The sequence below is a fragment of the Polypterus senegalus genome, chromosome 4, assembly GCF_016835505.1.
Source record: "Polypterus senegalus isolate Bchr_013 chromosome 4, ASM1683550v1, whole genome shotgun sequence".
Classification (NCBI taxonomy): domain Eukaryota; kingdom Metazoa; phylum Chordata; class Cladistia; order Polypteriformes; family Polypteridae; genus Polypterus; species Polypterus senegalus.
The window spans coordinates 63398499-63421787 of NC_053157.1; the positions used below are offsets into that span (position 1 = coordinate 63398499).

General features: G+C 36.9%; 1 protein-coding gene across 2 annotated transcripts in view; it reads left to right on the forward strand.

Moving 5' to 3' along the window:
• The window catches only part of scarb2a (scavenger receptor class B, member 2a), an 83442-nt gene extending 68669 nt beyond the window's left edge, over window positions 1-14773 (forward strand). For both annotated transcript variants that reach the window (XM_039750778.1, XM_039750777.1), the window contains 3 exons: window positions 4446-4497; window positions 4891-5043; window positions 10652-14773. In XM_039750778.1, the coding sequence (XP_039606712.1) occupies window positions 4446-4497; window positions 4891-5043; window positions 10652-10786 (340 nt within the window). In that variant the 3' untranslated portion in view covers window positions 10787-14773. The remainder of the gene's footprint in view (window positions 1-4445; window positions 4498-4890; window positions 5044-10651) is intronic.
• The last annotated feature ends 8516 nt before the right edge of the window (window positions 14774-23289 follow it).

A 23289-nucleotide genomic window follows, 5' to 3' on the forward strand; every position in this document is an offset into this window, starting at 1 on the left:
CACTTAAATAGGAGCTGCCTGACACAGAGAAGTAGACCAAAAGCACCTCAAAAGCTAGACATCATGCCAAGATCCAAAGAAATTCAGGAACAAATTAGAACAGAAGTAATTGAGATCTATCAGTCTGGTAAAGGTTATAAAGCCATTTCTAAAGCTTTGGGACTCCAGCGAACCACAGTGAGAGCCATTATCCACAAATGGCAAAAAGATTTCCAAGACGCAAACCACTGTTAAGCAAAAAGAACATTAGGGCTCGTCTCAATTTTGCTAAGAAACACCTCAATGATTGCCAAGACTTTTGGGAAAATACCTTGTGGACTGATGAGACAAAAGTTGAACTTTTTGGAAGGCAAATGTCCCGTTACATCTGGCATAAAAGGAACACAGCATTTCAGAAAAAGAACATCATACCAACAGTAAAATATGGTGGTGGTACTGTGATGGTCTGGGGTTGTTTTGCTGCTTCAGGACCTGGAAGGCTTTCTGTGATAGATGGAACCATGAATTCTACTGTCTACCAAAAAATCCTGAAGGAGAATGTCCGGCCATCTGTTCGTCAACTCAAGCTGAAGCGATCTTGAGTGCTGCAACAGGACAATGACCCAAAACACACCAGCAAATCCACCTCTGAATGGCTGAAGAAAAACAAAATGAAGACTTTGGAGTGGCCTAGTCAAAGTCCTGACCTGAATCCAATTGAGATACTATGGCATGACCTTAAAAGGTGGTTCATGCTAGAAAACCCTCAAATAAAGCTGAATTACAACAATTCTGCAAAGATGAGTGGGCCAAAATTCCTCCAGAGCGCTGTAAAAGACTCATTGCAAGTTATCGCAAACGCTTGATTGCAGTTATTGCTGCTAAGGGTGGCCCAACCAGTTATTAGGTTCAGGGGCAATTACTTTTCACACAGGGCCATGTAGGTTTGGATTTTTTTTCTCCCTAAATAATAAAAAACATCATTTAAATACTGCATTTTGTGTTTACTTGTGTTCTATTTGACTAATGGTTAAATGTGTTTGATGATCAGAAACATTTTGTGTGACAAACATGCAAAAGAATAAGAAATCAGGAAGGGGGCAAATAGTTTTTCACACCACTGTATATACATATCTACATATACATATATACACATACATATACACATACATATACACATACATATATATATATATATATATATATATATATATATATATATATATATATACACATACAGTGGGATGCAAAAGTTTGGGCAACCTTGTTAATAGTTATTATTTTCCTGTATAAATCGTTGGTTGTTACGATAAAAAATGTCAGTTAAATATATCATATAGGAGACACATACAGTGATATTTGAGAAGTGAAATGAAGTTTATTGGATTTACAGAAAGTGTGCAATAATTGTTCAAACAAAATCAGGCAGGTGCATAAATTTGGGCACCACAAAAAGAAATGAAATCAATATTTAGTAGATCCGCCTTTTGCAGAAATTACAGCCTCTAAACGCTTCCTGTAGGTTCCAATGAGAGTCTGGATTGTGGTTGAAGGTATTTTGGACCATTCCTCTTTACAAAACATCTCTAGTTCATTCAGGTTTGATGGCTTCCGAGCATGGACAGCTCTCTTTAACTCACACCACAGATTTTCAATTATATTCAGGTCTGGGGACTGAGATGGCCATTCCAGAACGTATTGGATTTTGAGCAGTGTTTTGGGTCGTTGTCTTGTTGAAAGATCCAGCCCCGGCGCAGCTTCAGCTTTGTCACTGATTCCTGGACATTGGTCTCCAGAATCTGCTGATACTGAGTGGAATCCATGCGTCCCTCAACTTTGACAAGATTCCCAGTCCCTGCACTGGCCACACAGCCCCACAGCATGATGGAACCACCACCATATTTTACTGTAGGTAGCAGGTGTTTTTCTTGGAATGCTGTGTTCTTTTTCCTCCATGCATAATGCCCCTTGTTATGCCCAAATAACTCAATTTTAGTTTCATCAGTCCACAGCACCTTATTCCAAAATGAAGCTGGCTTGTCCAAATGTGCTTGAGCATACCTCAAGCGGCTCTGTTTGTGCTGTGGGTGGAGAAAAGACTTCCTCTGCATCACTCTCGAATACAGCATCTCCTTGTGTAAAGTGTGCCGAATGGTTGAACGATGCACAGTGACTCCATCTGCTGCAAGATGATGTTGTAGGTCTTTGGTGCTGGTCTGTGGGTTGACTCTGACTGTTCTCACCATTCGCGCTTCTGTCTATCCGAAATCTTTCTTGGTCTGCCACTTTGAGCCTTAACTTGAACTGAGCCTGTGGTCTTCCATTTCCTCAATATGTTCCTAACTGTGGAAACAGACAGCTTAAATCTCTGGGACAGCTTTCTGTATCCTTCCCCTAAACCATGATGGTGAACAATCTTTGTCTTCAGGTCATTTGAGTTGTTTTGTGACCCCCATTTTGCCACTCTTCAGAGAAAATTAAAGGAGGAGGGAAACTTACAATTGACCCCCTTAAATACTCTTTCTCATTATAGGATTCACCTGTGTATGTAGGTCAGGGGTCACTGAGCTTACCAAGCCAATTTGAGTTCCAATAATTAGTTCTAAAAGTTTTGGAATCAATAAAATGACAACGGTGCCCAAATTTATGCACCTGCCTGATTTTGTTTGAACAATTATTGCACACTTTCTGTAAATCCAATAAACTTCATTTCACTTCTCAAATATCACTGTGTGTGTCTCCTTATGATATATTTAACTGACATTTTTTTATCGTAACAACCAACGATTTATACAGGAAAATAATGACTATTAACAAGGTTGCCCAAACTTTTGCATCCCACTGTATATTGTATATAGCGAAATCCCCACGCTTCGCAGTGACGAAGTACTGCTTTTACATTTTTATTAAGAAGAAAAGAAAACCTTTTTAAACTGAGGGAAAATATACCAATAACTATTTGTTAAGGATCTGTTTGTTTACCATGTTGTCAGTTCAGCACTCCGGTTGTAATATGACCAAGCTGTGCAAGCTAACTCTTGAGAATGCAATGTATAGTTGTCCAGGAGAAAAGCAATGTTGCCTCAAATCAATGGCAACCTTTTGTTGGGTCTGTCCCTGAGACTTATTAATTGTCATCGCGAAGCAGTGCCTTACTGGAAATTGGAGGCATTTGAATTGAAATGGGAGATCAGAGGGTATAACAGGGATGCGAGGAATACATTGAGTGTGGAGAAACTCTAAAGACAGCGTGTGTATTAACTTGTGGATTTTTCTGTGAGTATTTGGTGGCAGCATGACGAACTTGCTTCCGCAAGACCGCGTTAGCTGTGGAGCTCAGCTCGGAGCATATTCTTTTCCTACCTTGTCAATTGTGTAATGTGTTTTTTGAACAGGTTTGATTCATGGAAGTCATAACTTGTACTGCGTTCAGTCAGTTCACATGAGCTGCTTTCTTGTGTGATGTTGCCATGTCCGCGGCTTTATTTAATGTTAGCTAAGACCTGGCACTTAAAAGTTTCTCGCTACAGCAATTTTAACTCCGTTACAAAGTGATCCAAAGTCTCGTTTATACCTCGTGTCTTCTGATTAAACTTGTATCTCGCGAATAAAGTATTTGTTGAAGGCATGACAAACTGCAGCGGGAACGTGTCTATAAACTTAATTTAAGCTTACGGTTTACACTGTGCTTTGTTTCCGCAGTAGCTGCACTCATGAATATGCTTGTATGCGTTTTTTCTTCAGCGCTCTTTGGAGCTCTTCCTTGTTTTCTACATACTGCGTTCACAGTCAGTTGACGTGATTACATGGGAGGCGTGATGATGCGACACGCAACTCCGCTTCCCACGGCCATCGAGCTAAAGTCTATTACAGTATATGGATATAAATAGGTTCCAGTTATGACCATTACGCGTAGAATTTCGAAATGAAACCTGCCCAACTTTTGTAAGTAAGCTGTAAGGAATGAGCCTGCCAAATTTCAGCCTTCTACTTACACAGGAAGTTGAAGAATTAGTCATTAGTGAGTCAGTCAGTCAGTGAGGGCTTTGCCTTTTATTAGTATAGATAATATACTATTTATCTAATTAATAATAAACTATAATTTGATTGTGACAATTGAGTAAAACTTACTCTGTTGACTTTCCTTTAGAAAGCTTATATTTCCTCAAGCGCTTGTGAATAGTACTTAAAAATGGTAAGCATGCTAATAAAACTCAAAATATAAGTTGTATGTATTATATTAGTCATTCCATGAAAGTCTTGTTATGCATATTGATCAGCATTCAGTACTCGTATTCTGACTTAGCAATTTTCCAAGAGTCAGCTTTTTGTATGTGTCAGTTTTATTTCAAGTGAGAGGTAGCAGAAATGAACCAAGAAAAATATTATTGAACTGAAGTGACATTAATCTTGCTAAAACAATATTCTTTACTTTTTTGACCCTTTTTTCCTAAATCTCTCTTTAGGCAAACCAAACTTCTGAATCAAACAATATTCCCCATTATGTTCATAAATGAGGTAAGAATGTGGCATTGATGACCAAGTTTATTATGAGGTACTGTTCATGTTGTTAAGTGTTTGAGTATTTATACACTGAGAACCAATTGTAAAATAAGCATTCACATCATGGGCATTCATGCATCAAGTGTGATTCTTTGCCTGAGAGTTATGTTTGTTTTGTTTTTTTTAGACGTTCAGAAATATTTTTTTCCTTTAAAAAATTATCAATGCTATTATAGTCAATTTATTATATGACTATTCCTGAACATTTCATTTTCTCAAAGAGCAAAATAATTTGCAATATTTAGCTATGCGTTATCCAGATTTTGAAGTAGTCTGATTAATTAATGGCATTCTTTTTAATTCCATGCTTATGCAGAGTAATTATTCAATCTTTTTTTGGTGTTACAGAGTGTTATCATTGATGATAAATCTGCTCAAAATATAAGGACACTGCTACTCATTGCCACCATTGTAACAAACTTTCCACTGATAATTGTTGGACTTGGAGTTCTAATGTTGTGCATTCTAATCATCTTGTTACTCCGTGCACGACAGCAGAAGGTGAGTTATTTTACAACCAAAAATTATTAGTTCTGCTGGCACTAACTAAAAGTTTTATGTGTATTAATTTAGGGGTGTGTGCTCATCCAAATATGTGCTGTCAAAAAGTTAAATGAACAGACTTTAGAGACATTGTGAAATAGCAGCAGTGGAGAGGGAGATAAAATCAATTTGTAACCTCAATCAAGTGCTGCAGAAATCTAATAAAGTGTTTGCAAGAAACTGTTACCGTATATGTTGGAAAATATTTGAATATGTTGGAAAATATTAAACTGCAAAAAAAAATGTATTGCAGTGATATTTGAGCTTAAATAATTAAATCTTTCTATTATAAAAAAAAAAATCGAGACCAGACGAGATGTTTTCAAGTCCCGCAAGATGAGACTATTGACCAAGAGATTTTAACAAGTCCCGCCCTCCTCTGAACCGTTTACGGTTAACGGCCCACGCCCACAGTCCTCTCACTTCTCGTTCATGTGAATGCTTTTGTCAGACACAGTTCTTGCGCTCTCAGCTCTTATAAATTTTTATGTTTTCCTCACTTTAAGTTCCCAATAAAAGAAGACTTATTATGTCCACATCTTAATGAAGAATTTAATCCCAAAGCTGTAGTTAGGATATAGCGGGTTGGATAATGGATGGATAGGTTATCAACAGAAGAAATGAGTACTTGGGCAATCCTAGCATCGAGAAACAATGAAGTCAAACTAATTTATGGAAAAATTGTCGATCGAGTACATGGCAAATTGGTTAAATGCGTATCATTAGACTATGCTGAAACAGTTGTTGGTGATTGTGCGGAAGATGAAAACATCCCGTAGAATATCTGTACCTATTAACACCGTCTGGTCTTCCACTGGCCAAATTAATGTTGAAAGAAGGATGTATCATAATGTTATTTGCATAATTTATATATGAGTGCTGGGCTATGCAATAGAACACGATTAATTGTATTCAAAATTGGTCAAACAATTCTGATATGTAAAATTTTAACAGCCGACAAGAAAGGAAATGTAGTACATCTTCCGTGGAAAACATTGTACACCAAAGGAGATCTTGATACGCCATTCATATTAAAATGTTTACAGTTTCCCATTAGATTAGCTTTTTCTATGACAATTATCAAATTACCGGGACAAATATTCGAAAAAGTTGGTTTATTTATTAGAGAGAAAGAAACGATATTCACTCATGGGCAGTTATATGTTCCGTTGTCACAATGTAATTCAAACAGAATCAAAATTCAAAGCGCTAAGTTAATTCCAAATATGGTTTTTACTGAAGTTTTACAGTAAAAATGTAAGTTTTAAAAGTATTTGCGTGTTAATTTCAAAGCAAAACAGAATGAAAATGTATAATGCAACATGAAACAAATTTCTTTCAATTTATTATGTTTTACTATTTTTTACTATGGTTAATTCACTGTAATGTAAAATAGTTCGGTCTGTTATGCATATGTAGCAATTCCCATGAAAATAATAATCAGTTTAAACTGTACATCCGTTTCCCCATAAGTGAACGGCATAGCCACAAAGTGGCTAGCACATAGTGCTTGCCCCGGGTTTAGTGAGCAGGGAGCAAAGCCCCCTAGTGTTTTGAGAAATATATTTTTTGTTGGTTATTTCTGTATTTATTTCTTTACTTATTTATTTTTTATTTCACTGACACTGCTTAAAACATGAAATATGCAATGAAATTAAACTGCCAGATTTACCTATTGAGAAAATTGGCTCTAGCAAGTACCATGTTTTGTTTGGTCAGTTGTCAGTACTGTGGATGTAAATCTTCAGACATCATTTGCCACATTTATAGCAGGCCCTTCAGATGTAGACTTCTGATGAATTCTGTGCTTTTTGAATTAAAGTAGCCGTTGTACACAATAATTATGGACAACTTTTTTCTTGCAGTCATATCTGCCACAGACACAAAGGCATTTAGGGAATGCATTTCACCAATGATTCACTAATAAAAGTACAGTCGTCGCTTGAGTCTACCCTCTCAATTTATAACCGATTAAAATGGCAGCTTTCATGTCATTGCATATTTCATGTTGCATGATGTGGCACAAAAATAAGTAAATGAAGAAATAAATGTACAAAGGGATAAGAAGCAAAAAATTATTTCATGAAACCGCTAAATACAAAAACAGTAATATGCAAGCAAAATAGTTATTGTCACATTTCACATTTATTTATTTTTGTATTTATTTATTTAGTTTTATGAAATATTTCTTTAAATACCCAGACAAATACATAATATATATTACAGTGTTCTCCCCAGAAATTTTTTCCAGCCGGGTGGCAAGATAAAGTATTTGGATGGGGAAAATTAAATGTGCACTATTTTTATTAGTTAATTATTATTAATTATTTTCCAAAGCTCAATATGACTTCCTTTTTTAAGGTTTGACACTTGTACCAGAGTATTTTTATTAAATTTAAGAAGTATCCAATTCAGGATCCTGCAACACTAACAAAAATTTGAAATAATTAATTTGAAATAATAAATTTGTGAATTTTTCCCTTGGTATTAATAAAGTTGTCTATCTATCTATCTATCTATCTATCTATCTATCTATCTATCTATCTATCTATCTATCTATCTATCTATCTATCTATCTATCTATCTATAACAATTGTTATGACATAAACCAAGAGGCACAAGTATTGTCGCTGTCGGGAAGAAAAGTGAAAACAATGAAAAAAAGTATAGGAAGCCTAATGAAGAAAAATTAAACAATATTCTTCAAAGCCAACTTGCATATGCAGAAGGTGTCTTCAGTTAAATATTTATTCTACTTTTCTTCCTAGAGGCTCAGTTGTCTGAAACTTTCCCATAATCAAAGTCCCCAGGATCTGGGCCCTCCAAGGAGATCACTCATCGTACATTGTTGTAATGACTGTACAAAGTCATTAGGCAGCCATCTAGTGTCACTGGGCATTTTCAGCTTAATCTGGGGAATGTTCAGAATATTTTGAATTTCCGTTAAACCAGCCATCCTAACTGAAGAATTTTGGAAGAAATAGATGTTCAGTTTTGTTAGATAAGGTACAGCAGCTGCTGCTTGGGGACTTGCAAGAGCCAATCGGTGGTTTTACACAGTGGCAGTTGACCAAGAGTCCAGTTGTTTTATCTCTAAGCAGTTTTGCCACACCTTTCTGTTTCCCAATCATAACACCTGTTCCATCGGACCCTAGTCCAACCAGATTAGCACATTTTCAAGCCTAGAGTGTCCATAGTCTCACTCAGTGTGTTGGTTATAGTCTCTGGTCTGCCGTCATTCATATTGCGGGTTGATACAAAACTGACTCTGACCTCTTTAGTGACCTGGCAAATGTATTTAATGTAAATAATTAATTGTTTTACATCTGAGACATCTGTGGTTTCATCACACAGAATACTGAAAAATTTTTCTGTGTATATTTTTCAGTGTAAAAGTAAACTTTGTTCATGTTGTCATTATGGGGTGTTGTGTGTAGAATTCTGAGGAAAAAAATGAATTTAATCCATTTTGGAATAAAGCTGTAACATAAAATGTGGAAAAAGTGATGTGTTGTGAATACTTTCCGGATGCACTGTATATATATTGGTTTGCTATGTACTGTACAAGAAGAGAGCTGCTGTATGCTCAGCCGCACTATACATTCTGCGCTGACGCTGAGAACAGAGATATCACTTTCTGACGCCTTTTTTATGATATCTGACAGGCTGGTTTCACTAGACTTTTTTTTTTTATTTTATCAGACCTCCTCTTGCCCGCCCATCTCCACATCCTCTTTGCTTGTGAACTGCCACTTCGCTCCCACTATGAGCATGTACAGCCCCCTCTCGCCCGCCCACCTCTCCATACTCCTTGCTACTGTATTAAGCTGCTACACCCCCGCTATTACTATGTACAGCCCGCTCTTGAAACCCCACCTCCCCATACTCTTTGCTTGTGTACTCTGCTCCGACTCTTCCCCGCTATTAGCAATATTTCCCCACTTGCCCGCTTGTCCCTTGCCATCTCTGCAGATCATTAGATCTGCCTGTGCCTGCAGATCTGCGGCTGTCATCTCACAATGTCATGCAAGATGACAGCCAGGCGCTCAACTAAATTAGCTGGGCAGAGTGCCCGGCGAAAAGATGCCAGGGAGAACACTGTGTTACATCTTTTCAGTTTTATGTTTGTTGTGAACGTCAACTTGGGCTATGTTTTGACATTTGCCACATATCCATTTTTGTTGTTTCTTCTGACTCGTCAAATAAATGCTTGCAATCTAGCAAAATCTGATATAAGTGTATGTGGATATCAATCCTGAATGAGACCCAAAAGCTACAGGGAATAAGTCTCAGAATCATGCCTCACCGTTTTGCTGTTTTTGGTCTGCTTAGAACAAGTAATGCTGTCCAGTGGCTCTAATATGATACTCAGTTTGAACTAGATGGCAACAGAATGCAAGGGAAAGTTCAGCCTTACAGCTTATTGGTTAATCAGCAGGAAGTGTAATTTACGTTCTATATGAAAAAGAGATACAGTACAATATGAACCATTTATTGCCCTAAAAGGGTTTGTATTATGTCCGGGTATAGGTTGACACTAAAGCTAAGAACAGTTGATAAGCTAGTAAAGTAGTGTTTCTAGTTCTGAATAAATTATTAAGATTTTATTATTTATTATTATTTAATATGTATATGTATATGGAAAGTATTATGATGTGATCAAATTCTGAACTAATTTGGTTGTTTTAAGCATCACCAAACACAAATTGACCACTCCTGGAGAGGTTGGTCTGTCAGCATGTGTTCCAAGGATGCAAGACAGTGGATTATGTCCAAGCAAAAATAAACCTTAACACTGTAAAATGCTAGAAGCCTTTTGATTTTTAACAAAATTGCTTTTGCAGATTTTTCTCTACAGAGATGAATTTTTGGGGAGTGCAAACATTTTCAAAAAGATCCTAAAGAAAGTTGCAATTATGAAATAAGCAATAAAATGCAAATGTTCCAAGGTGTTAATGCATATATCTACTCAAATTGAACAAAAAGCTATGTTAATGTATCTCTGTAGGTAGATTATTCCATATTTTTGAACCCTAAAACCTGATGGCAGTTTCAGTTTCACTTCTTTTATATTGTACTCTTGGAATAGCAAGCAAAACAGAATTTGAGGATCTAAGGTTACGGTTACATTTGGGATTGTAAGGGTACAAACATTTCAAGATATGTGAAGTTGTAAGTTTATTCAAAGACTTATAAACAACGGTGCTTTAAAATTGATTCTGAAAGATGCTTGTAGGCAGTGTAAAGACTGGTGCAATGTGGTCAGATAGCTTTAGCAGGTAACTTTTAGATTCTCCCTAAATGTACCACAAGAATGCTAAAACTCTGTGCAAATGACAATATTCCTCTAAAGAAATGTAAAACCATTTTCTGTCAATTATTGTGATAAATATCATTTGTATTTATGAAATGCATACTTTTATAAAGATTCCAAGCATACTCCATCCATTATCCAACATCCAGTATATGTGGTATAGGGCATTGTTGTGAAATTAACATATATGAAAAAAGGTGTAACTTTGTGTTTAGAAACAAATATCAATAATTCTGTTTTTTGTATTTACAGAAAGCAACTACCAGAGACGACATGGTATACACTCAAGTTGCTGAGAAACAAGAAGAAAATTGTAAATCCAACCATAAAGAAAACTCGCAGTCTAAGATGGTGTCATTTATCAGCATGACTCAGATAGAGCATTGAAATTAGTCAAGTGGTGGGTAGGGGATGGTGCCAAGAATTCAGCAATGGGACAGGGTTCTGATGAACCTAACCTGTCAAGATGTGACTTTTGCAGAGGTTCTTATACTTGTGGCTGCTGTTTTAACATTCATTACATTTTTTTATAACTGGCCTTTTGTTTTCACACACACAGCCTATGTGCAATACATTCCGAGACCTGTGCCATTTTACATTTACTTTTAGGTTCTCATGTTGGAGTAGGTGAGTGCTGTTTCTCCAGTGTTGTATTTTAATTCTGAGGTATACAGGATTTCCTGTGGAGTGTTGAAAATGTAAAGAATAAGTGCCATATCATTTTGTTTAGCAAAAGCTTTACTTAAATTATGTGTAAATCAGATGTGTAAAGAAAGCTGTTACAAAATAGGTAGGTTTGTTTTGTCTGGCAAGAAATGAATCATTTAAATATAGAATTCTGCAACAGGTTAAAATTTTGCATGAGTAAATACAAATCCACATTTTGTTAAGGGCTCTAATTTAAAACTTAACACAACTTTAACAAGACAAATAAGCTGTTTACTAAGCTTTATAGTTTAGTTAACACTAGATAAGGATGCAAGATTAATTTAAAAATGTATTCAGTCACTTTATCCATCTTTCAGTGTAAACATATTCTGGTTTTTGACTAGAGTTCTGCAGGAATGTCTGTGTACACATCAAGCTTTTGTTTGACACAGTAGCCCTTACTTTTTCTTTTTCTTTTTTTTTTTTTTAAACTCCAACTGGGTATATGAATTGGTAACAAACAGCCAACAATAATGTGAGATATTTTTTTCTGAAATTTTTAGTAAATGTTCAAGGCATCTTTAGGATATTAATAGGTTAGATCCCATTCTTCATCTCAAGCCCTGTGTGGTGTTTTTTGTTTTTTGTTAAATTTTCGAGAGGCCAAATACTGTTGTTAATGTGAACATAAAATTGTGCACTTTTTGTGAAGGTTAGTAATTGTATTTATTACTCTGCTTTGAACTGATAAGACTGTTCATATGAGATTATGATTTTGTAATTTTTCTTTTCCTTTCAGTGTGTTTGTTTAATTTATAGCAATGACAGTTTTTCGATTGTGAAACGGAGCTCCCAGGGAGCTGTCCTTGTTTACCACACGTTGTCAGTCATATTTGGATGGCATTCTGTGGGATGCTTTGCTCCTGTGCACCTCTGTGTTAAAGAGAAGTTCCGAGGTAGTTTTTGTAAATTGTATCAAGGGCTGAAATATTGTAACAGAAGTACATTGTAACACGTTTACATGTAGAAATTAAGTATGAACTAAGAGAGGGGTGTAAATGTATTGAAAATGCTGCCCTGTAATCTATTTCAAATAACAACCTGAAATACAGCACAATAGAGTTTACCCAAAAATCTGAAAAGCTTTCCCAATGCTAGATTTTATGTTTTTGGCAGTGTGAGACGTGATTGTGACAGTTCTGTGAAAGAGTTCTGCAGCTTGGCTTTTAAGGAAAGGGTATTTGGCTAAAGTTTACTTTATGAGGTATTTCTTCACAAATTATATATTGCAATGCATGTGGGCATGGAACATTACATTGGGGCAGATGAGTGTGTTTCAGGACATCTGAAATTTGTCCAAATAGTGCAGACTTCTTAACAATTTGTCTGAATTTTCAGTTTCCAAGTAACTATTGCTACATCAATGGGAGAACTTTTAGACAAAATTTAATGGTAACATTCAATAGATTGTTCACCTTGCACCAAGTGCAGCATTTACAGACCTGTCCCGAGGCAGTAATGTATGTTTGTTTCTTGATTAGTTTGTTCAGATTGTTGTTGTGCTTGATGCTGACTCTAATCTTCTGATGGAAGGTATTGTATGAGAAGTGGCTGTTGTTAATTTTCAATTTCTTGGTAGCCTCTGCACCATCCTTGGGTGAAACAAAGCGATTTCTTCTTTCTCCTGGTGGCCTTATTTGATCAAGACACTTTTGTAAAACATCTGTAAGTCATGCATTGACTTTTCCATTTTGACCAAGCATGCCTATATTGCCATGTGACACACGTCGTCACTGCCTGAGCCAAGAGAGTTTTTACTCTTAATTCAGATATGCTGCACAACTCAAAGATCATTTCTGAAGTTTATTTTATACTATATATCTCAAAATAGTTCATTGTATAGTCTTATTTGTTACATAAGAATTGGGTAGGACGTTATTTTGTGTAAAAGAATATGTTGTTAAATGTTCCACCTTTTATCCTAATTACAAGCAATAACATCTGAAACTAATATATCTTCCTTGATGCACTGATATGCCCAGATGATGTTCAGTACTCTTATATGAACATTTTCTGTTAATAAGGTAAAATTATATATGCAGCGTTATAATTTCTAAAAAATTGTAGTCGTTCACTGTTCATAAGTTTCCATAACTGTTACAAATTAATATGCTTGCACTATTCGCTGCATTTACATATACCAGAGCAAAAGCAGAAATGCAAGGTATATTATTTTATAAGTGATGTAGTAATAGCTTTTTTCTTTTGTGTAACAAGAATTTATAAGCTGCTGTTTGAAAGTGTTTATAAGAATCAGTGTCTCCCTATTTCAGTCTTAAATATAAATTTAAGAATAATGAAGTTAATATCGAATATCAATGCACAAGTTAACCATTACAGTAACACCGAAATTGGATATGAAGAATAAATTTGCTGTAGATTATGTTCTTAAAAATGTATGTAAAAATGCTTCTTTTTAGGAGGTTTGAAAGTATCTGAAGTGTAATTTTTCATTTTGAATTCAAAGTGTTTTTTAAAAGATAGCGTAAATAGTGGTGCTTTGTCTTTTAGTTGAAAGATGATAAATACAGTGACAATATTTATTACTTGTTTAAAAATCAGAAAAGAGGACAGAATTATGACACTAGCCTTAAAAATAGGCAATTTTCTTAACACCCACTCCACACCCCACCCTGTAAGTATTTGTAACAACACTAATTGAAAGTAATGTGGAAACAAAGAAAACAAGCATAGCGATTGTGTTCCAGTTTTCTGTAGTCCTCCAGACATGGACTATCTTTAAAGGGGGAAAACATGGTTGATTTTCGGGCTCAAATCGTGTTTTCAGTGTGCTCAATGTACACCTGGGTGGACCTTCGCATTCTCCAGGAGTTGTGCTGTCTTGATTTTTAGGCCTGTCCTTTTTTCAGTTATCATTTGTCAAAACTAAAACTTTTTATATGCCCAAAAGCCAAAATTAGAAAGAAAGTTCACTATCAAAATAATAATAGTGTGCCTTTCGTGCTGGTGTACAACGTGTAAACATTTGCCTAAAAATAAGACCCAAGAATTGCACTGTGTTTTAAAATATTAGCATTCACACAATCCTGGAGTGTGTAGGTTTTGTTGTGTTGCTGTCATCTCATCAAAGGTGTACACTAATCTGTCTTTCTAGTGTTTTTCTTAAATTCTCATGCTAATCCACCATATCTTTTGTACCTTGAGTTATTCAGTTGAGATGCAGCCATGAAGTTAAAGTGTTTTGGATTGCATTTTACTAATCTCAGAAACAAACTCAAATAGTAGAATCCCTATGGTGGGCAGGGGATATTTAAAAACTCAGGGTAACATTAAGCACAAGAGCACATGAAGTTAAATATAGTACTACTCGGTGGATAAATTCTATGCAAGAATTAATATATACAATTAGGCTTTTTTCTGGTAGATTTTAGTAATTGTTGAAATGTGCAAATGTTTTATGCATTAGAATATTACTAGTGTATTTTTCTTTTCTTTTTTTTTTTCTTATTTTTATCTCTTTTGGGAACAAACAAGGTGCTGATCAGACAAACTGTTTCAAACAGCAACATCTCCAGCATCACATCTGTTCAAAATATTGCTATTACATTTATAAAATCACACACACAAACAAAAAAAAAAATGTTTTGAAAGTGTGTTTTGTACAAGTCTTGTGATATATTTGAAATAAAAAAGTATTTTCAGTCAGTTTTCTGTCTTTACTTAACCACAGTTTTATATTTCTAAAAAAATGTATTCTTGGGTGCATTTATTTTTCTGATCGAGTACTGTACCTTTCCACTCAAATCCCAATTTACGTCACTGTATATGTGGTGCAGTGAACTCTCTTGAACCCCATTGAATTGCCTGCAGTGATGCATCCAAAATCTTAAAGTGATGAGATAAAACATTGACTGCCTGGCTAATATGTCGCTACTATTCTCTGTGCTGCCAAAACACCTCTGACCCACTGGGACATTGACTCTACAAGACCTCCGAAGCTGTCTTATTGTATCTGGCAGCAGATCCTCTAACTTCTGCAAGTTGTGAGTGAAGTGGTATTAGATTGGACTTAATTGTTTCAACACATCCAACAGATGCTCAGATGGATTGAGATTTGGGGAATTTAGAGGACAGGGCAATACCTGAAAGTCTTCAACATGCTTTTCAAACCTTTTGTGAACACTTTGTGCACTGTGACAGGGTGCATTACACTGCTCAAAGATGGCACTTCCATCTGGAAATTGAGTTGCCATGAAGGAATGTGCTCCTGGTCTTTACTCCTCAGAGCTTACCCTGTCGGTAAGTCCTCACCACAGCTGATCATGAGCATCCCACAAGGCTTGTCATTTCACAAATGATCTGACCTAGTTGCCTGGCCATAACAATCTGACATTTATCAAAGTCACTTGGGTCTTTACACTTGCCCCATATCTTCTGTATTTGGTTTGTCATCTATGGGTATATATCCCTCACATTGAAATGCACCATTAGTATGAGACATTTGTCGTCATCACTTCATGTGAGAGTTGTCATAAGGTTTTGGCTCATTAGTGTGTGTGTGTGTATACCTTGAGTTGAAAAAATGGAAATTAGAAACATTCATGCAGTACTACAGTACCATTGCCTCATTGCAAAAGTGAATTACCCACTTGGACTTTATAAGTGTTAAATTCATCCTTTATTAAAATGCAGCAAAGGTTTAATGTAGTTTTTGATCAGTCTGCTGCCTTGTAGATCTGCTTCAGCTTAGTAATATTCTGGGGTTTTGACCAGGCTCTTCTGGTTTCAGATTCCACCACAATATCACACAACAGACATTTCGGTCAGGACATTAACCTAGACCATTCTAAATCTCTAATTTCTTTTTCTTCCGCAATTACAACAAAGACTTGATTTTGTTTTTCAGCATGGTTTCTTAGCATGACCCTTCAGGTTTCTGCTTCAGTTCATTGTCATAGAATGTGACAGATCTCCTGAAGAACCTTGTGATAGAGAGCACAATTTAGGGGTCCTTGAGTGAAGTCCAGTCATTTAGTATTACGTTTAATGGCTGGGACATGCCAATTGAAAAGTTAAACTTTTGGTGCATCCATTTATAGAAACCCCCCTCAACCTCCATGAGGTTCACCCAGGATGGAAGATAGATGTTGATTTCTCATTAGTGACCTGAGACCTCTGCCTTGCTGCTCTACAAAGATTCCACTTGTGCCCAGTATGTTCTTTTTTTTTTTTTTTTTTTTTTTGCGGCGTTAAGAATGCTGATCTTAGACAAAGGAAACACGATCTTCAGGTATGTAAATCTTGTTTTAGCGACTTTATTAATCAATTTACACCTTGGTTTTAAATTGACTGTTAGCTTGAGCTCTTTTCATTTTGTGCTTTGGCTCCAACTGTGGTTCAGTGGTGCACCAGAACTTTAGAAACAAACCCTTTCAGGAATTTCTGGATTGTGGCTGACTGTGGCATGTTTTGCACATGCCCTGGCAACTTCACTCCTATGGCAAGAAGCACCCATTTTTTGGGGGTGCTACCATGAGGCAATAACAAGACTGTAGTGCCTAAATAAACCTTTCTTTTGCTTATCCCAACCATGTATTACGCAAACAGTGTAAAGTTTTTATGTGTTTTGCTACATAATGAACATAACAAATAATAGAAATCCATATTCTTAATAATGTTTTTTATTTACATTGGGACATTTGTAGAGTGTAAATGAGTGTTTTTGCCCTAAAACATAAAAATATTTTATTTATTTTTGACATCCAAATAATACTTTGACTACTGATTTAAAAAAATGTAGTGTGCTTTTATATGTAAAAATCACTTTATTGGGTAGAAATACTGGTTAAAACAAACAGCCTGCTATAACTCATGTTGCTATAACATACAGATGTGGTCAGCAGCCTAACTTGTTGGGCCAAACCTTGGGGCTCGACACTTCATCTAGTCATGGTGTGATTGTTGGTGTCAGACAGGGTGGTTCAAGCACCTCTCTAACTGATGAATTCCTGGGATTTCCACAATTCCAGATTGCACTGAGAATGGTAGCAAAAACAAAAATCATTTAGTAATTAGTAGTTTTGTAGGTAAAAATATGTTATTAATAAAAGATTCAAATGAAAATGGTTCGACTTGTAACTAATAGAAAGACCACAAATACTTTTATAACAGTGGTATTGAGAAGGGGCATCTTCAAACATCCAACATGTCAGACTATGAAGAAGATGACCTAAGATGGCAGAAGACCATGCAAACAGCTAAGACGATAAAGATGAGACTATAGTCATGGCATAATAAACAAACCAAGACATCTGAAAATAGAAGAATGTCACCAAATCTGATGATTTTCTATTGCTGTGCGTGGTGAAGTGTGTCCAGGTCTGTAATGGATAGGAATAAGTACAGAATATTTTTAGAAGAATAGTGCAACTCAAACCTCGTGAGTGTTGGTGTGCAGGAAGAGAGCAGTGCGGCTGCAGAGAGCTTAATTGCTTGTTCATATGCAGGAAAGCAATTGGCACAGCCATCCTTTATTGGCAGTCTGCAGATCATTTAGAGAATGTGGAGAAATGGTGGGAGAAGAATTGCAAAGTTGTATTAAGAGAGGGTGAAGTGGCATTGGGTAGGACGACAGGAAGGTGTCTACCTGGTGGTGGAACAGAGAAGTGCAGGATGTGTTAAAGGCTAAGAAGGAGGCAAAGAAGAATGATATCAGTCTGGGAAGGTACGGAAATGTATAGGCAGACAAACAAGGAGGCAAAAAAGAGTAGTGGCAAGAGCCAAGGAACAAGCTTTGGAGAGGGGTATGGAAAATTGGAGAGAGAGAATGATTTTTAGAATAGTGAAGTCTACGAGCAAAGCTGGAAAAAATAAAACAGATGAAAGATGAACAAGGTGTGGTCTTAAATGAGCATGAGAAGATCAAGTGTAGATGGAAGAGGTACTTTGAAAAACTGTTAAATGAAGAAAATCCAATGGTAGTATTTGGGGATGGAGTCCCAAATGAAGGGCTAGAATGAGGATGGAGGAAGTAAAAGAAGCAGCTGAAAAGAATGAAAAATGGAAAGGCAACATGTCTGGATGAAATAAGAGTGGAAGGGTTTAGGAGAAGAGGGTGTACATGTGTTGAGATCTAATGCAGAAGATCAGTGAAAAGTAGAGAATACCATAGCATTGGAGGAATAACATGATTGTACATTTATAAGGAGAAGGGCAATATTCAGGATTCTGGAACCTACAGAGGGATAAAACTGATGTCATACACCATAGAATTTGAGGAAGGATTATAGAGAGAAGGCTTAAGGAGAGGAACAGTTTGGTTGAATGCCAAGGACAGGAACACCTGATGCAGTCTTGGCATTGTGAGAAGAACTGAGAAAAGCAGACAGGATTGCATATGTTGTCTATCGATTTGGAGAAGGTGTATAATAGAGTGCCATGTCAAGAGGTGTGGAGGTGCATGAGAGAGAAAGGAGCTTCAGAGACGTATGTGAGGATTGTCCAGGATATGCATGAGGGAGTGAGGACTCTGGTTAAAACCAGTGTTGAGATAATGGATAAGATCTCAGTTAGAGTGGGTCTGCATTAGCAGCCAGTGGATGGAACAACTGAAAGAAGGTATCAGGAGTATTGTGTGATTGAAGAATTAGGGTGAAGGTTAAAGGTGAGGTTTTTATGACATTGGTAAGACTGGCAGTGGTGTATGGAGCTGAGCCATAGGCAGTAAATGGAGCAAAGGAGAAGTTAGATGTGGCAGAAATGAGAATGTTTAGATGAATGTGTGAAATTGCAAAAAAGGACAGAATAAGATATGAGAGAATCAGAGGAACAAAAAAGTGGGAGAGATATCTAAGAAAGTACTGTAGACGAAAGTAGCTTGAAGTGGTATGAACCTGTGATGAGGAGGGATGGTGAATATGTGGGCTAAAGAGAGATGGGAATGGCCAAAGTGGAGGTGGATGGATAAAGTCAAAGACAATCTGAAAGTAAAGAACTTGACTAGCAAGGAGGAGCAGGACTGAGCTGTTTAGAGAAGGTTGATCAGGCACATCAACCTCACCTAGAAGTGAGAAAAGATGAAGAGGAAGAAGATGAAAATTTCAGAAAAAGGATGGAATAAGGTTGGTGTCACCTTTCAAATGAAACAAAAAATGGCAGAACTTCATGTTGTGGTTTAGGATCAATCAAAGTTTCCTTTGTTCAATATCCTTCAGAGTGACTTATAATGTCAATGAACATTCATGAAAATCATAAAGTACAAATTGCATAACTGTTTCAATACATTCGATTAACAACTGTTTCATCATATGTAGGTAACAAGTAAATAAATTCTTGCTGAAGTACAAATGCACAATCACCAAAACTTTGTCATGTTGCAAGAAATAATCAAACGTGTTCTATCAATCAGTGAATTCTCATTCTCACAATCCCCGTCATAGATTAAGTGTATAATGTCATTTATACCTTTGTGGACTCCACATTGAACTCGCAGTTGTATACTTTTTTTTTGATGAAATGTATGCTCCAGATCATATTCAAGTCGATGACCTGAAAAGACAAGACCCCAACAGCAGATCTGAACTACCATTGTCCCCTCGATGTGATCAAGGCCTGCTCTCACTTGAAATGTCAGGCTGCTCAGCTGCCTTTCTGCCTCATTTGTTCCAGCAGGTATAAAGTGCTATGATGAACGGATGACATTCATGCAACAACAACCAAACAATAAATGAATGACTTAGTTGTTTGCACTTTTATTCATAAAATATTGTGATCTTTTTGTGCAAAAACTAAGTAAGTTTCCCCTTGACATGGATTGTTTAATAACTGATATTGTCTGCCATTTTCCTGCTGGTGTGCTTTCAACATATACAATACAATACAATACAATTTATTTTTGTATGCCCAAAATCACACAAGAAGTGCCGCAGTAGGCTTTAACAGGCCCTGCCTCTTCACAGGACCCCCAGCCTTGACTCTCTAAGAAGACAAGAAAAAATGCCCCCCCCCAAAAAAAAAAACCCTTTTAGGGAAAAAATAGAAGAAACCTTGGGAAAGGCAGTTCAAAGAGAGACCCCTTTCCAGGTATGTTGGGCGTGCAGTGGGTGTCAAAAAGAAGGGGGTCAATACAATAAAATACAATACACAGATCAGAACAAATCCAGTACAGTATAAAAAAAAAAAGTACGGAGTAGTATTTAACAGTAGATGATATCACATAATTTGATTTGAATACGTTTATAGAGTCCTGGACACCTCATCCACCAAGTTGCCTCCCCCATTTGGCCATTCCATAGCTGAAACAGTGCTAATCCGATGAAAGGACTCCTCTTTTCCACAATTCCTGCAATCCTCCATCAGGGATGACTTTACCTTAGGCAGGCAAAACAACTTGGCAGGTGGGTCATGGCACCGAGTGCCACATTTGAGTACTGAGAACAGAAACAGAATAGGTGAGGGTTAGTATCAAATTATAACAATCATGTTACAAATGTTTTAGTGCTAATGACTAACAACAGAGATGCAGTATGTACAGTTAATCAGCAGCTCTAGTCAGGATATGCTAAACTGAAGTAGTGAGTCTTCAGCTGGGATTTAAAAGCTGAGACTGAAGGGGCATCTCTTATAGAAGCAGGAAGACCATTCCACAGTTTAGGGGCCCTGTAACTAAAAGCTCGACCTCCCACTGTTATTTTATTAATCCTTGGAATCCTAAGCAGACCGGCATCTTGAGATCTTAATGTGCGCTCAGGTTTGTAAGTCATGATAAGTTCAGACAAGTAAGCTGGACCTTGGCCATTTAATGCTTTATATGTTAAAAGAAGGATTTTGAAATCTGCCCTAAACTTAACCGGGAGCCAGTGTAAGGATTTAAGAACTGGAGTTATGTGTTCGTATTTTCTTTTCTTGTAATAATTCTTGCAGCAACATTTTGGATTAACTGGAGGTTGTATAAAGAACAGTTTGAACATCCAGTGAACACTGCATTGCTGTAGTCAATCCTACTAGAAATAAATAAAACCAACTAACCATATGTTAATCCAAGAAGAGTATTACAACAATTACACTAATATATTATTGTATGGCACTCTTCACTATGTGCAGGCACAGAGCACTGTGAACAGTTCTCAGGTAAAATACAAGTATTGTATAGGTTATACTAATTACTAAATACAGAACTGGTACACATAAAATACAGATTTGTTAAAACACACAAAGAACAAGGCAGAAACTGATTACATATAAATGATAAACAACAATACAAGTCCATTCATTTATTGTTCAACTATGGCCAGTTTATAACTGAGGAGATCAGCAGCATCCCTCCAGTAAATAAACCGATGGGGGGTCCACAGTCGATTGTAGGACAGAAAATCAAAGACAAAGTCAGACCTCATCCAACAAGGCATTTTAGAGTAGAGTCAGTGCTGGGCCAACCAGGACTGAACGAATGGAGCAGCCCTTCAAGCCCCAAGGCAGAGCTGAAACACGAGCACACATGGAGGGCAGAATTGGGCTCAGATTTTCCAAATGATGTCTTGGTATTTTCTTTTTTGCAATTTGAAAGGTTTTGCATAGTGTGCCCAGTAATATATGAATGACTTTCCTATGATTGTAAAACTGTAGTCCTTGCTTTGGAATAATACTACGAGTTTCTTTAATTGATATTGCTGTGCTCCATACTTATTCTGGAAGAAAAGGCAGGCAGTGTGGCAAACTGGTTAAGACTTTAGACTTTAAACCCTGAGGGTGTTGATTCAAATCCCACTACTGCTTATGGTTTACAAAGCCTGCAATAATCTCACTCCATCCTATATCTCAAAATGTCTTTCACCTTACACTACAAATTGTAACTTTAGATCTTCTAATGAGTGTCTACTTCCGCTGTTATGCACCTTAAAGCTGGAATAGCTTACCGACAGAAGTTCTCCAGGCTAATATGGAGGAGCACTTTAAAAAAACTACTAAAACACATTATTTTAAAATGGTGTTCTCAAAGCTTCATCTTAGTTTAATCCTGATATTCTGTATGTGCATTTTATTATCATTATCATTCATGGTGGCTCTAAAATCCATACTGACCTCTACTTTCTCTTCTGTTCTTTCTCCGGTTTTCTGTGGTGGTGACCTGCACCACCGCCACCTGATCAAAGCACCGTGATATCCCTACATTGACGGTTTAAAGGCCAGAAGTCCACATGGCCGTCATCATCAAGTTCTTTCATGTGAACCCTAAATACCATGAGGATTGATTGAGGTGATTTATGTTCGGTAAAATGCCTAGAGGAGCTGGGTGGTCTCGTGACCTCTGAACCCTTGCAGATTTTTTTTTTTTTTCTCCAGTCATCTGGAGTTTTTTTTTTCTGTCCTCCCTGTCCATCAAACTTTACTTTTATTCTATGTTAATTAGTATTGCCTAATTTTATTTTTTATATATTGCCTTTTTCTCTTTCTTCATCGTGTAAAACACTTTGAGCTACATTATTTGTATGAAAATGTGCTATATAAACAAACTTGGTGGGGTCGCCCCCTGCCTGCTTCGCTCGCCAACCCCCTCGGCCTGCTCTACATGCCAGCCACTTCACGTCTCTGCCGCTGCTTGCTTAATCTACATCTTGTGCGGCACGTTGAACATCTAAAAGCCTGTACAGCAGCTGGCCTTTTGTCTCACTGCCTTGTCTCTACGACATTCTACTTTGTGATCTACTCTTTGTCTTTTATTTCCGGCCCCGGGCGTGGTTAAATCTCTTGACACAAAGTCTTGTCTCGCAAGACGTGAGTTCTTGATATTTATTCCGTTATAATTTAAAAATAGTATAAGAATCTGAAAATCTAACAATATCACATTACAGTTTAAGAAATTCTGAAAAGAATGATACCAAACATATATATGTAGGTTTTAAAATAAGCCCAATTTAAAATGTGACAAAACACAAAATCATTGCACTTTTAGGCTAAGGATTTTATATATATATATATATATATATATATATATATATATATATATATATATATTGTGGTCCCGGCCGGGGCCTTGGAGGATCGGAGGAGGGCTTGTGCCTCCTCCAGACCGAGAGGGGGCGTCCGTCCTGGTTATGCTGGGGGCCTCAGGTTAAGGGCTTGGAAGCCCAGCCCTGTAGGGACCCGTGGCCACCGCCAGGCGGCGCCCCGGTGCCTGAATATCCCGAGAGCCCAGCGCTTCCGCCACACCAGGAAGTGCTGGG